The following is a 19,559-nucleotide window of genomic DNA, read 5'->3' as shown; positions in this document are numbered from 1 at the left end:
AGGTAAGTATAATCATATCAACGGAAGAGTGTGCCTTCAATTTGTTAGTGGAGCACAACTGTAGAATCCAACTAGGTTCTTAATAAAGCCCTCACTCACCAACCTGGTTGGTGACATGCTTCATCATCGGGCCCCACCGGGAGAGGCCGAATGCCACCCCGGTGTGCTTCAACGCCAGAATTACTGCGGAGCTGGTAGTGTGCGTACAGTGAGTAGTGAAAGTGATTGTTAAAAATGTCTTGGTTGTGTCAAAAAATAAATTTTATTAGAAGCCAATCAGACATGTATAAAAACATAGTGTAGGAGATTAAAGCTGAATACATTGTTCAGCCAAGTCCACTAGGATGTGGTCAACATGTTTCTGCCTATGTGTTGTAGTTAAACAGGCATTCATCAGGACCAGGAAGGACGTGAAAACCTCAGCGGTATGAGTGCGATAAGGCCCACCCTAACCAGAGGTTGTAAATGTGAAAATATTAAATTAGTATAGTTCTGGTGTTCCTCGTGTTGGAGAGGAACCGAGTTTATACTTGGTTGAGAAGAACATACACAGACAAACATGAAAAGAGACAAACATATAGTGATTAGACAAAGTTATATGGGTTTGTCATCGTTGGACGTACAGATACTGGTGCACAACGTGGTGCACTTAGTTGGTAACACTGGCCATACGTGCTACTGTGAGGAAATAAATGCACTCAACACGAATATTCAATCTCTATAAAAATGCAAATAACTACCAAACAATCAAAGGTATGAAAAGCCCAACACGGTCACTATCATTAAGCAAGAACCTGTGTGGTAAAACACTATGCGTGATAAACTTAAAACACAGTGTTGCTGGGCATTGGATATTCATAAGAATAAAGGAAAAATATCTCACATGAGGTGTAATCAATAACTACACCGTGGGTCTCGGGAGGGGGGTGGTAGCTACAATGGCACACCCTAGGGATAGGAGATATAGAGAGGGAGAAAGTGATCAGTTGAATGAGGAACAACAGAAAACCCCCTGGTACTTATCTCGTTTCCCTGGTCGAAGGACTCACGCCCGCTCAGCTAGGCACTCACTTGGCACCTAAACGATCCCTCAATAACCGGACCCCGATGGTGATGAAAGGGAATACCGGCTTGTTTTTAAAGAAAGGAAAGAGTCCTCGCGCTCGAAAGGCGAGGCATCAGAAGGCATGTCATCGCGTGGACGTGATGACGTTGGTGCTATCAGCCAATCGGAGTCGTAGAGGCTCCGTAATCCTACAGCTTGGACAATCCTAAGCGGAGTACTGAAAGAGTGCTCGCTGTCATGGAGACAAGCGACTCAAGAGGAGAAACCACGTCAGAAATTCCCAATGCGTGGGGAAATGACAGCGCACCCGTAAATATCAGGTGCGAGTAGAGACGGTAAAGTTACCGCTCGAAAGAGGGAGTTTTTTATACAAGGAGGTGGAGCCCAGCACTTCAGTGAAGAAGGCTTCTGTTATAAAATGATACTGGTGTTAAGGTGAGAATTAATAAACCAACAAAAAGAGGGGGGAAAACAGCAGGGGTATAAAGTCTGTGACCGAAGGCCACACACCGAGAGATGTTCAGTATATCCAAGCTTATTTAGGTGTGAAATGCTGGAAGAGAAAAAGGATAAATGTCAAATCATTTGCGTGGACGCGAGGTCCTAGATATCGCATTAAGCTGGTAAAAGGGGGTGGGTGGGGGGATGCGGGTAAAGGAAATGCTTACATAATGCAAGCGGACCCACTCAAATGGTGGTACCACTGGGGTACATAAAGCCGGTCAGAGAGTGTTAAAGTAGATAAAACACTTTATGTTAAAGTCAGAGGCGAGGGGTAATCATAATCAGCATTGCAAAATTGTCGCCTAGGGAATATTATCATTTAATCCATGGTTGTGGGTGTCCAGCTGGTACACCCACCTCTGTTCCTTCTCAAAAAGGATTTTTTGAGCGTTGCGTTGTGATTGTACTTGTTCAATTACTGTCCACCTAAGATAGTTTGCGGTGTGATTGTATTGTATGAAATGATCACTTAGTTTGGTAGTGATCCGACCACAGCGGATATTACTCCGATGCTCGCCCACACGCAATTTCACTTTGCGTGTGGTCATGCCCACATAACGTAACCCACACGGGCAAGTGGTCAAATAAACCACATTTGTGGAATTACAATTAGTGTGGGCTCGCTGAGTCCAAATTTTTCCTTGTTCAAGATCTAGTACTTTAGTGTGTTTGGTGAGGTGAGAGATACTGCAGGAGGTACAGGGAAAATGACCTGTGACCTTAGGTAGGCCCCATGCCTCAGTGATAGTTTGATCTTTCACAGGGTTTTCTCTTGGGTGTGTGTGAACTAGGGTGTCTTTGAGACCGCGTCTCTTTTTAAAGGAAAAGAGAGGTTTTTCCCAATGTCGGTTGTTGCTGGTGAGTATATTCCAGTGTTTGTTAACCGCTTTCTTCACAGTGTTAGATGCACTGCTGAAAGTTGTTACACACGTCAAGGGTAGTTCTTGTTTTTCTTTTGGGTTCTCTTCAAGTAACGCCTCTCTGGGTTGGTTGCACGCCCTTTTGTAGTCACACAGGTTCTTGCCTAATGATAGTGACCGTGTTGGGTTTTTCATACCTTTGATTGTTTGGTAGTTATTTGTATTTTTATAGAGATTGAATATTCGTGTTGAGTGCACTTATTTCCTCACAGTAGCACGTATGGCCAGTGTTACTGAGTAAGTGCACCATGTTGAGCACCAGTATCTGTACGTCCAACGATGACAAACCCATATAACTTTGTCTAATCACTATATGTTTGTCTCTTTTCATGTTTGTCTGTGTATGTTTTTCTCAACCAGAATAAACTCGGTTCCTCTCCAACACAAGGGGCAGCAGAACTATACTAATTTTTTATTTTCACATTTACATCCTCTGGTTAGGGTGGGCCTTAGCGCGCTCATACCGCCGAGGTTTTCACGTCCTTCCTGGTCCTGACGAATGCCTGTTTAACTACAACACATAGGCAGAAACATGTTGACCACATCCTAGTAGACTTGGCTGAACAATCTATTCAGCTTTAATGTCCTACACTCTGTTTTTATACATGTCTGATTGGCTTCTAATAAAATTTATTTTTTGACACAACCAAGACATTTTTAACTATCACTTTCACTACTCACTGTACATACACTACCAGCTCCGCAGTAATTCTGGCGTTGAAGCACACCGGGGTGGCATTCGGCCTCTCCCGGTGGGACCCGATGATGAAGCATGTCACCAACCAGGTTGGTGAGTGAGGGCTTTATTAAGAACCTAGTTGGATTCTACAGTTGTGCTCCACTAACAAACTTAAGGCACACTCTTTTGTTGAAATGATTATACTTTCCTTGGGGGACTGAGAGTGGCCCTTTCTTTTCTTTCCTCCCTCTCTTGTTGTTTTCAGCAAAAGTGCACAACATCAACTTAGGCTGCTCAGGGGCATCAGACAATTGATGGAACTAGACCTCAAAACAGTGGTGCAGTCTCTCGTTCTGTTTAGACTAGTTGATGGAATTTCCCTTCTCTCAGGCATTTCCAAAGTTCACCTAGACCCACTGAGAGCAACACCATATGCTGCAGCATGCTTCATTTTAGGTCTCAAGAGATTTGATCGCATTTCCCCTGCCCTGCTAACCCTCCAATAGCTTCCTATTGAAGTGCAGGCCCAATTCAAAACCACCTGCATTACCCACAGAACGCTGCACTCCTCTTCACCCTCCAGGCTAAACGAGAAACTGAAAATCTCTTGCGCTAATAGGGGTTCCAGAAATGCCCAATTCCTGCTCCTAGAACTTCCCACCTTCAGTCGAGAACGGAACATGAGCCAGTCATTCTCTGGTAGTGCCACAAGAATCTAAAACTCCTAGCATCCCTCCTTCCGCCTGACCACCTGCCTAGTCACCTTCAAAAAGGACCACAAGCTCCTCCTTTTTTGACAGACACCTTGGAAAACCACCCTCGACCATACTTAAGTACTCTCCCCGCAGGATACGAACTAGCTTTGCTATGTGACCCAGTGCTTTAAATGGGCCGGTACTCACCAGTACTGAGTACCGGCACTTCTTAGATGTATCGATGTGAGTACCGGCACTTCTCTACTGTTCTGGAGAGTACTGGTACTGATGAAAAGGTAGGCTTATTGGCAGTGCTGGTGAGCAGAAGTAGTAAGAGTCTCTGGCAGCCAAGGTGCCGCTTCTGCAGCCCCGATCTGATCCCAGCTGAGCTATTCAGCAGGGCTCATTTGAATAATGTCCGGGTGCTTGCCATCACGCTGTGCTTGACAGAGCAGGGTCCATTCAGACCCTGTGCTGTCAATCACATTCACACTATCCTGTGCGTTCCAGCAAGCACAGGAATCATGTCAGTCCCCTGGCAGTGACTATCAGGCTACGGCCAGTCCGACCCTGGTGGCAATTAAGAAAGCCATGGTAGGTGAAGTGAAAAGATGGCTTTTATCATACCTGAGTCTTTTGTGTGTCTGCTATGTTTGTGTGTATGCCTGTTTTTGTAAGAAAAAAGTGAAAGAAAGAGAGAATCAAGACACTCTCAGGAGGTATTTTAAAGAAAATGTGTGGCACTTTGTGTGTACATGTCTGCTTTGCGACAAAGATTCATAGATAACGTAAAAGGGAGGGTTGGTGGGTGAGTAAGTGGATGAGTGAGTGAATGGATGAGTGAGCAAGGGTGGATGTATGGGTGGATGGATGATTGAAAGCATGCATGGGTGAAAGAGGGTGGATGATTGGATAAAAGGGCGGATGATGGGTGGATAAGTGACAGTTTGGATGGATGAATGAAAGGTAGGGAGGATGGATGAAAGGGTGGATCATGGATGAGTGAAAGGAGGGATTGAGTGAAACGGTGGATAGAATAAAGGAGTGAAAGGGTTGATGGATGGATGAGCGAAAGGATTGATGGATGAGGGAAAGGGTGGATAAAGAGATGGATGAATGAAAGGATGAATGGATAGGTTTGGAGATGGATGATGGATGGATAGGTTTGGATATGAAGGGTGGATAGACGGAATGGTGAAAAACTGAATGATTGATGAAAGACTGAATAGACAATAGAATGTAAAGGTTAAATGGTGCACATCAGCGGATAAATGGTATGATGAAAGGATGAATGGATAGATTGATAAAAGAGACAAGAGATATCTTCTGGGGAGGGTCATGATGACTTGCTTCATTTGCTTGGTGCCATAAGAGCTAAGGTGCGATCTGGGGGTATTTTCAGGTTCTTCCTACTCGCATGCTCAAAAATATATAGTATTGTGCCAAACAGCAATTAACAGTATGACATTAAGAAGGTGCAACTATTGCAAAAAAAAGGAAATGTTTACATATTATCGCATTTTTCTTTCATTTTATGTAACGAGTTAACCTGCTTTGTTTATATAAACACATGATGTGTTTTGGTGTGTGCTGCAACTAATATAGAAGTTGTTAAGTATCACCAGGTCTTGCCCTTAGCCACGCCCCCTCACTACACCTCTAGCTCATTTTAATGAGTACCTGCACCTATTTATAGCACTGTATGTGACCCCATCATCTTAATCAATGCATGAAGTGTACGACCTTTAATCAACTGCTACAATTTGTCCTGTTCGCATCTATGGTTACAAATGGCTTAATTTCGTTCATGTAACTCCCTAAACCCTTGTATTCTGCTAGTTTCAAAGCACTCTGATGACTTCGCGCCATGCCCGCGCTACCTAAAACTGCAAAAATAAAGGCCAACACGTATACTGTGGAGGAGAGATAATGGTCACCTTCTCCGTTGGCAACAGGTCACATTTAATGCTCTGAGCCAGCCCACCTGGCACCCACTGCTGATGCCACCACTAGACGCCTCCGAGTTGCGCCCGCTTCTTGGCTGAAGGATTTTCATTCCCACTTTGTTTGAATCCGCTTCTGTGTGAGAACTCATCCTTACTGTATATCACTCCAACTTTATATTTCCTCCTTGCATTTTGATCATGCCAAAGTTGTTTAAACAGAGATGTTTAGCAGCCATTTTCTGGAGTGTGGGGTTTGACACGGATATTCAACTCACGCCCTTGGCGGTCGATTTGGTTGGTTCACAACTGCGGCGACAGAATGGTATCGTTGTCAGAGTAGAAGTGTTGACTCGGATATTCGATACAATTCAACAAATTCCTGGGGGTTTAAAATGTAATCCCATCCCCGTGTAGTGCAGAAGTGCACTTTGTACCTCAGTTTGCCTCTCACGTGCCAGTGACGTCACAGGAACACCACCGGGCAAAAAGCGCTCATTGATGAAGGCAAATCGTTGTGAGTTCAAGAGGTTATCACTACAGCATATCGTCTGCTCGGTTGTTTACCTTATTGCATCAGCACTAACTGTGGCGAATGGGAGGTACCAAGGGCACTCAGCAGGCGCTTTCCCCTCCGAACAGGTCTTGCGCTGGCTGTGCAGCTCTGAAATAGTTTCCCTTCTGCTGGCCAGAGGCACATGTCAGTCTGTAGAGCCGGGCGCACTGACTGCAGGGCTCGGTGCTGCAGGGATCATGCAGGTTCTCTCGGCTATGGTGCCAGAGAGGGTGCGCGCGCTCCTCGCTGACCTGCGCGTGGACCCGCTCGCGCTCTCGGCCCTAGTCTGCTGTTCCGCTCTGTCCCTGGCTCTGCTGAAATGGATGGGGAAGCAGAGAATCCTGAAGAAAATGGAACGGGCCCGGCGGCGGAGGGACGAGGCGTTGCGCAAGATGGAGAAAGCGGTGCAGCGGTTCAAACAGCAGGTACTACTACTAACGTCTGCATCGCTTGCACGCGGCACTGCTACCGCGAGAACTGCGGACTTTTGCTTTAGCTAGTGGTCGAACGGAAGAGAAGTGAATTTACGCGGAGAAATGTGCTTTAATGTGTGATGCACCTTGGTACAGATGTGTCCGCTTTATGAAAAAGAACTTGTAAAGACGGATTGCTTAAGTTATGCACCTTTAAAGTTAACTCAGTGGGTTCAGCTCCCCGGTCTCTGAAGAGATCTGACGATCAGTCCCAATGTTTGATCCCAGTAGGGACAACACAGTTGTTCATCCGTCCAAGGTTCATATAAATAAGTACCACTTTTGACTTGGTAGTGATAATTATTAATTGAACACAAACATGTTTTCGGTATTGCACGTCGGAGTGATAATGATACATAAATGACACGAATAGATATGCTTAAATGTATTATACCTGTGTGCTTACAATTGTGGTTGGGAATTTCGTAGATGCTAACTGAAATGTCTTAGAACATCAACATATTATATGTAGTCATTTGATGGAAACGTGTTGATATTCTTTGAATCTCCATATGCCACGAGGCATGGATAGTCACCAAAAAACACAGCTTCTTCTGAAGCAAAATTAGGGATAACGATCGAATGTTGGGACCTTATTTACCACCCCAAATTGGAAACTGAATGCCAATGCTGTAACAAAGTGGTGAACACTGGACCCCATCGGATAGACTTTTGTCACAACATTGCAGCCCACCACCTCAAAATGTAGCAATCGTGTTTTAGCCCAGCACGTTTACACCAGGGTCGGACTGGGACAGAACATAGGCACCGGCACCAACATAAAAGTGGCCCCATTAGTTACTTGGTTAGCTAAAGCAAGTGGCCCGTGTGTGCAAATTGGGGCAGTTTTAAACTTCTAAAGATGTTGAATAAGTGTTTTGCTGAGCATGGAAGACTGCGTGGGTCTGAGCGTGCTGCAGGCAATGTTTGTTTTCATATTAGAGAAATCAACAGTAGAAACGAGCCCAGCAAACCATAAAACAGGCCCACAAACAGATGCAAAAACAGCGCACACCCTGCCCTCTCCGGCCTGCCCGTCGGGCACGGCTGCATGTCCTTCAGGTTAGTCTGACCCTGGATGGTACACACACACAGCAGGCTCTGCAGACTCTCCCTGTTCTCTCTAGCGAGGAGCAGCAAAGGGCTCCTATTTCCTTTCCAGCAGCCCATGCTTCACTTCACAAACAATATAATTCGTATTGTGTGCAAGTGGAGCCATGGTGGGAAGCAGTAGCAAGCTGGAATCTCTCATCTGCCATTCAACGCCTGGATACCCTCAAGGGTGATGAGCAGCGCTCTACAATTCCACCTTACATTACACCCAGCAGTCAGTTACAGGGAAAATAATAACCCCTGCAGTATTTACTTCATGAGTTTGAAATATACAAACAGAGATTTTTAACCCCTTCGCCGCGGCAGGAATTCCGCCGCGGCGCTGGGGGGGTTTGGGGGCAGTTGCGGTGCCGCCGTGCTCGTGACGGAACCACTCCGTCATGAGTCACGGGCGAGCTGTGCTCATGACGGAGTGGTTCCGTCACGACTCCACCCACTGCGCTAATCGCCCGCACAGGTGGGGAATTAGCGCCGCGTGGGCGGAGCGGCCGCCAACGGCCGCAGCATGACGGAACCACTCCGTCATGAGCACACGGCACCCGGGGCTCATGACGGAGTGGTTCCGTCATGAGCACGGAACGGGTTAAAGTACCTTTGACTTTCTCAGGCTCTAATACCTATGTAACGTTTTGTAGGTCTACATATGCTAAGTAGAAATGCTAGGTTTGTCTAGGTGCATTGCAATATTACTAATTCACCTATATACAATGCAAACTGGCCGTCAAAGGTGTATTACTCCACTGGAATGTATTTTATCAACCATTGAGGGATGAAAGATTGAGTTGCAGCCTACTAGGTATCATACCTATGCCCGGTAAAACACATGGTGCATAAATAACTGAGCTATTTTACAAGTACTGTATTTCTACCTGCGAGTAGCAGAAGGATCGCTGTAACAAATACATTACCATCCTCCTCCGTCTTCCTCGTCACAGTCACAAAAGAGCACCCCGTGTTCCAGGCACAGCATTCACCCATAAACAAAAAGGTCCTCACCCAATATGGTGGCCTGGCAGGAAGTACCTGCCACCTGACCTATAAGGGTGGGATTATCACAGGAAACATCCAGTTTTTTTCTCTGTGTTCCGTCTGGAACACCCATCTTCGTGTCGAGGCGGCTGTCGAGTGGGCTGCCTTTGAAGTGCATCGGTGCTGTCTGCTGTGTGCTGCAGAGAGCGAGTTTGAGTCCCACCTACAGGATATGCCGCTTTCGTCATTGGTCTTATGGCAAGTATGTGTCTGGGGTCTGCTCTAGTATCCCCTTCTCATTGCCACCGCTCCTCTGTGGGCTTCTGCCTCGGTGCGGCGGTTCTGTTCTGTTTGCTGCTCACGTGCTGAGCGGGGGGAGCGGGTCCTTGTCCGTTTGTGCAGTGCTTGATGATCCGCCACCCCTGCGCTGAGTGGCTGGGGTGCTGTGGTGTTTGCTCCTTACGGAGTTTACCACTCCTCCGCTTGGCGGTCTGGTGTGGTTGGGGGTTCCTTGCCCTTCGGCTGCCACGCGCATCTTACCTTGTGTTGCACTTTGGTAAGCCTCCTTTCGGCAGCGTGGGAGCTTTGTTAAGGTTGCCCGGCTTCTCCTGCCTTCCCGCTGCGCGCGGGGCTTCCTGGGCATATTTATGGCCTTACTGGTCCTTCTTTGATTTGCCGCGTCAGGAGGGGGAGGTGGCGGTTGCATGTAGGCGGTGTTCTGGCTCCTTTTTTCAGAAGCTACTTCCATCTCGGCTGTTGTGTGTCTCGTTATGGAGGGAAAGCGGTCTAAGGAGCGTCCTCGCCGTCGTCTGGGTCAGATTCTGATCCTGCCTCTCTGCAACCTGGGGGCATGTATCTTGATGTCCTGCATGCCATGATTAACAAGGCAGTGAATTCTGTATTTGCGGCTCAGGATAGGCCGGTGCCTCAGGTCCCTAGGGGCTCCTCTCAGCCTGACCCTGACTCTGATGGTTCTGATGATGAGCAGCGTGGGCGCTTTGTTAAGAGCAGAATTAAGAGAAGTCCTGACGCACTTAAAGGACAATTTGGCGTTTCCAACTGTTGTTCCTTTGGAGGTTGATGAGGAATTTTTCTCCCAGTACCGTCGGAAGGAGCCTGACGCCCTTCCCATTCATAAGGCCATCCGGGGGCTTCTGTCCAGGGAATGGGCTGATGTTGAGAAGGCTGGGTTCCTGCGATTCCTTGCCAAGAAGTACCCTCTTCAGGTCTTTCTGACTGAGTTCCCTCCTCAGGTGAAGGTGGACTTGCTCATGGTGGGTTTGGTCTATTATCTCTGAGGACGCCTCTCCTACCGATCCGGTGGATAAGAGGGTGGACGGTGCTGTTAAACGTGCTTACGCCGCTGCCAAATTTTCTATCAGGGTGGGGGCTTATGCCTCGTATGTGGTGCAGTCTCTCCTACATGATTCTCACCTCTTGTCTGAGGCGCTTCAGCAGGGGGAGGACATTAGTTCCCGTCTGTCCCTTATTTAGCTGCAGGTATGCTTCCTGTCGGACATTACTTTCGACTCTCTGTCTGCTTCTGCTGCAACCTCTGGCTCCATTGTTTCAGCTCGTCATAACATCTGGATGAGATCTTGGAAGGTGGAGGCCTCTCTGAAAAGCCTGCTTTCCCGTTTGCCAAGCTGTTTGGGCCTCGGTTTGAGGATCTCCTGAAGAAGTCAGTGGAGGATCGCAAGCTCCTTACTCCTCTGCGGCCTGCCCTGAGGGGTTGAGGATTTGGGTATCGGTGTGCTTTTGGGAAAACCCCCTCTGCCGGGAGAGGTTCCTCCCAGCCATTTTTACGGGGGAGGGGTTGTGGCACCCCCTTCTCTGCCAAATCCCGGTGTCAGCCTGCAGGTGCTGCCCTTACAGATGCCTCTCTCAAGTCCTGACTATCTCAAGGTGGGAGGCCGGATTGGTCAGTTTTCTTCCGCTTGGCTCACCACGTCACCGATTCCTGGGTTCTTCGTCTGGTGGTCAAAGGCTATTCTATTGACTTCTCTTCTCGTCCTCCAGATCTTGTTATTCCCACCCCCACTCCTCAGAATCCTCTGAAGCTGCTGGGGCTGCAGTGAGGGATCCTGGATCTTCTCCGGAAGGGTGCCATCATTCCTGTCCCCGAGGTAGAGTTGGGTCAGGGTTGCTATTCTCTGATGTTCCTGGTGGGGAAGCCGTCAGGGGATTTCCACCCTATCCTGGATTTTAAAACCATGAACACCTATGTGCCTTATTGGAGGTTCAAAATGGTGAGTTTGCAGCAGAACCTGCCCCTGGTTTCCTCTGGGGCTTTTCTGTCTTCCTTGGACCTTTTGGATGCTTATTTCCGTATTTCCGTATTCCTGTGCATCCTCTCTCCCAGCGGTATTTGCGGTTCTTTGCCCTGGGTCAGCACTTCCAGTTTTGTGTCCTCCCCTTTGGGTTGGCCTCAGTTCCACGAGTGTTTACTAAGGTTCTGGCTCCACTTGTGGGTCTGTTGCATGCTCAAGGGACGCTTTTGTTTCCCTACCTTGACGACTGATTAATTTCTTCTTCATCTTTCCTTAAGGCCCTGGAGGATGTGGCGTTGGTGTTGCTTTACCGGGAGTCTCATGGGTTCCTTGTGAATCTCAGCAAGTCCTACCTCATCCCGTCTCAGGAGCTCCAGTTGATCGGCACTCTCTTCAATACCAGGTTGGGGATGGTGTTTCTTCTTCCGGATCTTATAATCAAAAAAAGGGAGCTAGAAGGAGCAGTCATCCATTCTTCTTCCTAATTGTATATCTTGAATCATAAGGGAATGGATCACTTGTAACTGGAAATAGGGGTCTTTTGGTCGTTATCTGAACCACTTAATACCTAAATAGGTATTATGAGAACCCTCAATCACGTATTTTTGGTGGTATTGGCGGTGTATCTTGGTTCTCCGCCTTATGAATACGTGTAAGCATTATCATCGGGTCTCTTGTGTGTTATGCTTCCTCCACCTGGAGGCAACCGCTAATTCGCAGTAGTGATCAGAGACATTGGTGCAAAAAAGGTGCAAAATAACGTGAAAAGTTGACGTTAAAAATGTCTTACCGGTACTACCTTCAAAAAGCAAAATTTATTCTGTCAGGTGTAATGGTAGACTTCTAAAAAATGGTGGTGCAGTGGGTCAAATTATGTAACCCCAGCACTATAAGGTGTCCAAATCAAAAAATGGTCGACATGTTTCTGCCCTTCTAGCACCCCTGGAGGGGGTCGTTGGGCATTCCTCAGGACCTAGTGAATGTGTGAACCGGTATTCTCCAGTTCAGAGAAGGGGGTTTATGGTAATTTCCATAAACAATGAATACATCAGTATCTTAAGGTTATTCTTTTCCTACAAAAAGGAAGAACAAGTACAATAAAATAAAATAAAATAAATTAAAGTAAAAGAGACAGTACAATGAAATGCACACCAATAAGGGTGATTATACAGCGGATATCTTTGTAGAAAATGGCAATTCTTTAAAATACTGTACTGTAAAGCAATGTCAAAAATGGCAAATCTTCACTGTAATCAGAGAGAGCGATCTCAGAAGTTCGTATCATTTTACTATTTAAACAAACAAAGCCTGAATATAGAGCTGGGGTTGGGGAGAGGTAGTATGTAGATCTCGCTATCACAGCGGGAGTTAAGGCAGTGCAGTGGTCTGTTAATGTTCAATTTCGATGGTTGGAGTATTTGGCATTTAGAATGACAGATCACATCGCCAAGATTCTAATTCTAAAAAGCGGTATGTTTGTACACTTTAGAACAAAGACGGGAAGAAAACATCGTCAGTTACCTTTTGGGCGCATCCGTGTTGCGGCTGCTGCCTTGCCACCGTGAGCGCGTAGCCTGTAATTAGAAACGGGATAGGGCTGGGATGGGTGGGGCCAGCTCCGGCTCCGGTCTCGTCTGGAGTCCCTCCTGTCTGCCTCCTCGGCCTCCGCACGGAACTGATTGCGGATTTAGGGGGACATGTCTGCTTCTCTCTTCCTGGTTCCTTGGGCTCGCAGACACCTCTACCATCTGGTGTATCACCTTCTAGCTCACTGGGATCTGGGGTCCCAGGACTACGATGCCACTGTTCCAGTGACTCCCGCCATTTCTCTCCTGCTGCAGTGGTAGCTGGTTCCAGACAACCTGGCAAGAGGGGTGCCCCTGGACCCTCCCCTTCACCCTGATGACTGATGCCAGGCTTTGGGGTTGGAGTGCCACCCTTGGGGTTCAGTCTGCTCAGGGTCCTTGGTCCCCCGCGGAGACCTGGATGTCCTCCAATTGGAAAGAACTGGCTGCTGTGTTCAAGACGCTGCTGCGTTTTGCCCCTAACCTGAGGAACATGTGGGTTCAGGTCCGGACGGACAATCAGGTGGCCTGTGCCTATTTGAATCATTAGGGGGGCACTCCCTCTCCTCTTCTGGCTCTCCTTGCGGATCAGATTGGGTCGTGGGCAGAGGCCAATCTGCTGGGTCTGATGGCTATCTATCTACCGGGGAGGGAGAATGGGCGTGTGGATCAGTTGAGTCGCCTTCTTCCTTCTTCGGTTTCTTTGTCCCTGTCCCCTCTGGTCTTTCGGATGCTGTCAGAGACGTTCGGTTGGCCCTGGTTGGATCTCTTTGCGTCTCCTCAGGATGCTTTTCTGTCTCGGTTTTGCACCCTTCTTCCTTGCGAGGAGGCGTGGGGGTGGATGCCCCGAGCTTTCCTTGGGCTCGGGGTCTTCCCTATGCTTTCCCTCCCTTTCCCCTTCTCGGCAGGGTTTTGGCCAAGATCAGGTCAGAAAGAGTGGTGGTGGTGTAGGTGGTCCCCTTTTGGTCTCGCCAGCCCTGGTAACCCCTCCTTCTTCATTTGGTGGTTGCTCCTCCATGGAGATTCCCCCTGTCTCCTTCTCCACTCCGCTTTCCTCACCTGTCTCGCCAGGCTCTCAACCAGTTGGCATTGGGGGTTTGGAAGTTGAAAGGCGAAGGCTAGTGTCTTTGGGTTGTTCCTCTGCATTGGCCCTGTCTATTCAGAGTTCTCAAAAGGACAGTATCCTTAAGGTCTACGAGCGTCACTGGAAGAATTTCTCTGCTTGGTGTTCTTCGTGGGGGTTTCTCCCTGATTCCTGTGAGGGTGTGTCTGTGCTTGAGTTCCTCCGGGATGGCTTTTTGCTTGGGCTGTCGGTCTCTACTCTCTGCAGCCAGTGGTACGCCATTAAGGCTATCCGTGGGGCCTCTCATCTTCTTTGAGTCCTTGGCTTCCCACCTTCTGCGCAGTTTCTTTCTTCGACGGCCTGTCGTTTCTCCAGTTCCCCCCTGGGATCTTTCTTTGGTTCTTCATGCTGTGCAGCTTTCCCCGTTTGAGCCTCTGCCTTTTGTGTCCCTGGAGTTTCCCACCTTGAAGGTTTGTTTTCTGGTTGCCATTACCTCTGGACGCAGTTTGGGGGAGCTTGGCGCTTTGCTTTGCCATCCTCCCTTCTTGCATTTCTTCCCCGACAAGGTGGTCCTTAGTCCTGACCCGGCTTTTCTTCCCGAGGTGTCCTCCGCTTTTCATTTGTCCCAGGATATTGTTCTTCCTGGCTTTTTTCCTGCCCCCTCTACGGAGGAGGACATCTGGCTGCATTCCCTTGATTTGACCAGGGCTCTGGTGATCTAGCTGGAGCATACGACCTCCATTCGCCAGGTGGATTTTTTGTTTGTCACCTTTGGGGTTGCCCTGCAAGGTCATCGCCCTACTACGGCCACTTTTTCCCGTTGGGTACGGTCCGATGTCTACTTGGCCTACCGGCATTCGGGATTTCTCTTCCCCCGGTCATTGAGGCTCATTCAATCCGGGATATGTCTTCCTCCTTGGCTTCTTTTAAGGGGGCCTCCTTGAAGGATCTTTGTGCTACAGCGACTTGGTCCTCCCCTCACACGTTCATCTGCCATTATAGGTTACGGATGGGGGAGGTCTTTTCTGGGGATTTTGGTTCCGCTGTCCTTGCGGCTGTCCACTGATTGTGTGCATTAAAATTTTCTTTGGCATACTTGGTGTCTGTTTCTTTTGTTCGTCTGGGTATATGCTCCTTTGTGACTGTGACGAGGAAGACGGAGGAGGATGGTAATGACTCGGTTACTTACCGGTAATCTTCATTATTCTGAGTCATAGTCTGCCCCTCTTGACACTATCTTTCTGCTGCTGCAATCCATATTCACAGCTTCACGATTTCGGAAATTGGTGACCAGAGGAGTGAACACTTCAGGGTCTGAGCCACAGAACCATGTCCCCCCTGCAGATTGGGTCAGCCGTTTTTCAGCTTTATACAATGATGATGTTAAAATATCGGGTGAAATGCCCTCGAATGCCTCACTGACTACATTTGATTCTCCACCCTTCACTTGTGAGGATGTTGCTCACTTACTGGCCACCTTTTCTAGAGGGAGAGCAGCTGGCCCAGATAGCATCTCAGTAGATGTATACCTCCATGATCTAGATATATGGTCAAATTATATATTGATTATTGCCAATAAGATAGCGATGGGAGCCCCTATACCATCATCCTGGCAGGAAGCAGAAGTGGCGCCGGTGTACAAAAAGGGAGATAAGATCTTGCCAGTTAATAATAGTCCCATTAGTCTAATTGACTGCCTCCAGAAAGTCTTTTGCAGAATGGTACTGGTAAAGATACCAAAAGGGGTAGAAAGTGGGGCTATCATAAGCCCCTTGCGAGCAGGTATTAGACACAAGACGTCAACAATAGACCAGGTCTTCAGATCAACTATAATATATTGGAAGACGGTCTTGATCAGCAAGGGTGACTTATATGTTGCTTTTGTCGACCTTAAGTCTGCATTTGACTTGGTACCACATGCAAGGTTATGGGAAGTCTTGGAAGAGATGGGGATGCCTCTTGACATATTATCTCTGCTTATTAGACTGCATGAAAATAATTTTGCCAGGATTCAGTGGGGCTGACAGGGAGAAGTAACTGTAAAGATTCCTGTATTAAAGGGTGTTCGGCAGGGCTGTGTACTGGCCCCTACTTTATTCTATTCATATATAAACGGGTTGCTACACCACCTCTTAAAAATAGAGGCTGATGCCCACGCCTTGGCAAAGGGCAAGATATCATTATTTTTATTTGCGGACAATACGCTTTTAATTTCCAAAACGTCTAGTGGATTGCAAAGACTTAACTAGCTTCGAGGATTTTTGCACACAGCATGGCTTAGAGATAAATACTGCAGAAAATCAATTTTATGGTGTTTAATCATTCCAAGAAGTTTAAAGGAAAACTATGCCAGGGCAGTGATTCATTAGAGCAGGTGGATTCGTTCTCATATTTGGGCATCAAACTTGTACCTAATGTATCTTGGGGCAAGCATATTGATGTTGCAACTATAAAACATAGGCAGAGAATTGGAGTGATTTTAAAAGAACATTATGTATCACATATTAGGCCGGTTGCATCTGCCTTGAAAATCTATGAAGCAAATGCCCTGGGAGGTGCCATGTATGGTGCTGAGCTTTGGGGGTCAGGTGATATTACATGCTTTTTAAAGTATGAGAACAAATATATGAGAGAATTCATGGACTTGGGCATGAAAAAGGTGTCCCAAAAATCCCATCTGTGACCCCTTTTATACTGGCGTAGGCCCTGGGCTACTCCGAAATTGAGGCATTATGGAGCCACCGTAGAGGAATTAATCAAGTTGGACACATCTAATAAAGTCCCTTGGCTGTCCCCAGTGATGCAGCTTCTGAAAGCAATTGGTCTCGGTGACCTAGGCCTTTGCCCTGAGGTTGAGAAGCTTCCCTCAAAAAATATGCTGAAAAAGCATTACTGGACTCACGCTCTTCAGGAGGAAGAGCGTGCGCTGGGGGGTGCAACACTGGCGCATTACCTTTTAATTATTAAGTCTACACCTGTATTAGAGCTGTATTGGGATTTAGTTACTGTCTCTCTTGATAGGAAGCTTTGCCATCAGTTTAGAGTGGGTACACTCCCCTGTCAAAGTGTTTACAGCAAAATGGAAAAGCTTTTCCAGTGAGGAGTGCCCATTTTGTGTAGGCCAAAAGGAAACTGTCCCACATGTGTTGTTCGCATGTCCAGCGTACATTAGATTTTGTTCTTTCTGGATTGCACCATGGTGTAATTTGCTGGGTACCCCAATTCACATGAATGCCCCAAAAATATTACGTGCTGATACATCTCTGTTGTATGTATGTGCAAACTCTACGGGTTAATGTGGGCTAAAAGGAGGGTCCCCATTGCTAATAAGGGACGTAAGTGGGGATTAATGTATTATTTTTTATAATATTTTAAAGAATAAAATATAGTTTGAGCTTTTATCATATATTGTGAGCTTTGTAGTAGGAATTTGAATGTAGCTGATAGGGGGTTCTTTATTTATGGTTGTGGATAGCAGAGTATTCATAATTTTGATAATTTTATGAGCTGTATTTATTTTATTTATTGTGTTCTAGCCGAAATAAAGTTATCTGAAAGAAAGTATGAATATCCTCAGTTTATGAGCTCCAAGAATAACATTCTTCAATTCCTATTACTGCCTCTTGTAGAATAATACAAAGTTGCCATGCAGAATGTGTTAGAAATGGCAACTAGTTGGCAGTGGTTTGCACCCTCTCCAAGTAGGGATGTCACTTTAGCCTTGGTAGCTTGGAATGAGCGGTCAGGCTTATCTCAGGCAATGTGTTAAGCATTTGTACACAAACACACACACACACACACACAGTAACACAGTAAAACACTACAAAAGGAGTCCACACCAGTTTAGAAAAATAGCAAATATTTATCTAATAAAACAAGACCAAAACGACAAAATCCAATATACACAAGTAAAGATATCACTTTTTAAAGGTTAAATAAGTTCAGTCCCTAGAAATCTATGGATGCATTTCTTTGAGCACAAAGTGCCTTGGATGCGTCAAAATTCATAGACGAAACAGACGCAGGGGAGGTGAGGCACCAGAAAATCCAAGTGATGCGCCAGTTCCTTACTCTCCAGGGATGTGATGCGTCTGTTTCTTACTGCCAGGGGAGGTGATGCGTCAGTTCCTTACTGCTATGCAGGGCAAGTGAGGAAGGCACTGCGTCAATTTTCCAGCCGCAAGTAGGTGCTGCGTTGGAGTCAGAGTGGGTGTCACGGATGTCAGTGACACAATGCTCGGGACTCACACTGTGGCAGTTTTTTGCAGCGAGCTGGGGCCTGCAGTGAAAGTCATGGTCGATATGCGGATCAGGAACCACTCTTCAGTGCAGGCAGCCACGATTAGATTGGATTAATAATTTATAACACACCTGGTTACTCCAACGGAGTGTCCCCGTGCTAGGAATCCTTCCTCTAGGTCTAAATACCTCCCCTGTCTGAATGAAGCATATTTAGGACCAGTCTACCTGAGATGACCTGGAGAACAATGTTTTAAGTTTCCTATGGAACAGCACTTCTGAGGGCTGCATCTTAAGATCCAGTGGCAGTTGGTTTGAGGCCCTAGTTGCTGGAAAGCCAAAGTACTTACCATCCAGCCGTGCCCTGTGCATTTTGGGGACACTCAGTCTCATAGTGCCTGCCGATTTAAGGCTCCTAATCGGTCTATAAAGCTTGAGTAGCAGTAGTAGGCAGCTAGGCCCTTTCTCGTTTAGAATTCTGTGGCAAAAGCACAAGACCTTGAAAGTCACTCTATCCGGCATGGGTATTCAATGTAATTCCGCAAGGGCCGTTCCCACTGGGGCTCGCCTTGGGATATTGAGTAGTAGCCCGGCTGCGGCGTTCTGAACTCTCTGCAGCATTCTCATGCTATTTTTGGCGACCCCTAAGTAGAGAACGTTGCAGTAATCCAAGCCTAGATGATGTTTATTTTTGCTGTAAGAGGTAGCAGGTTAACATTTTTCTTAGTATTCTCAGTATGCCAAAGCACGTGCCGGCCAAACCTGATATATTTTCTGCGAAAGATAGGTTGTTATCAAACCATACCCATACGGTTTTTATCTTAGGTTTAGGGAGTGGGGGCATGATGTGTCCGTCTTCAGCAACGAAGTGCCAATAACACAGGAGTTGGGAGTTTATGCATGGATATTCTTCTTAGATCACCAGTTTCTACTTCCAAGGGATGATTTGGCACAACTTGGCAAGTCAGGACTCTCAGCAGAAGAGCCCAGGCACTGGTAGGTGAAAGCTTTGATGGCCCTGACGCTTCTTAACAGGTGGCAAGCACACTCAAGCCCTTGGAGAACCTTGGGATCAGGATAATAAAAGCAAAGTCCAGTCCTTTCACTCCCAGGATAGAAGCAGTAAGCAGCAGGCCAGAACAACTAAGCAACAGGCAGAGTGTTAGTCCCTCCTAAAGCATACAGCTTTTCTTCCTGGCAGAATGCCCTTATTCCAGAAGTGATCTTATTTTGGGGTGTCAGAGGTCCAATACTTATACCCCTTTTTAGGTCTCACCTGAGCCAGCGCTTTAGCGCTGCTCTGGCGAGAGTTTTAGTAAGCGGGATTTAGAAGTGCAGACTAGTGGCTTTTCAGGCCTCCAAATACAGTGCATGTGCGCCGGGCGCGAGCACCATTTGTCAGCCTGCCTGACCACTTTCGTGGCCGCTTTGATGTTCTCAGTGAGCCGCGCGGCCACTGAGAACATCAAAGCGGCTGCGAAAGTGCTCACCATTTGCCACCCCC

The 19,559-nt window shown here is 47.1% G+C and overlaps 1 protein-coding gene across 2 annotated transcripts in view; it reads left to right on the top strand.

Moving 5' to 3' along the window:
- Positions 1–6,405: 6,405 nt before the first annotated feature.
- The window catches only part of LOC146835072 (vitamin D3 hydroxylase-associated protein-like), a 266,006-nt gene continuing 252,852 nt past the window's right edge, over positions 6,406–19,559 (top strand). Inside the window, exon 1 of one of the 2 annotated variants that reach the window (XM_085602737.1) lies at positions 6,406–6,788. In XM_085602737.1, the coding sequence (XP_085458863.1) occupies positions 6,561–6,788 (228 nt within the window). In that variant the 5' untranslated portion in view covers positions 6,406–6,560. The remainder of the gene's footprint in view (positions 6,789–19,559) is intronic. The other variant, XR_014960683.1, reaches the window with a different exon arrangement.

This window comes from Triturus cristatus, chromosome 4_2 (genome assembly GCF_964204655.1).
Source record: "Triturus cristatus chromosome 4_2, aTriCri1.1, whole genome shotgun sequence".
NCBI lineage: Eukaryota > Metazoa > Chordata > Amphibia > Caudata > Salamandridae > Triturus > Triturus cristatus.
Note: the sequence above shows the minus strand (reverse complement) of the source record. Positions and strands in the feature narration are given on the sequence as shown.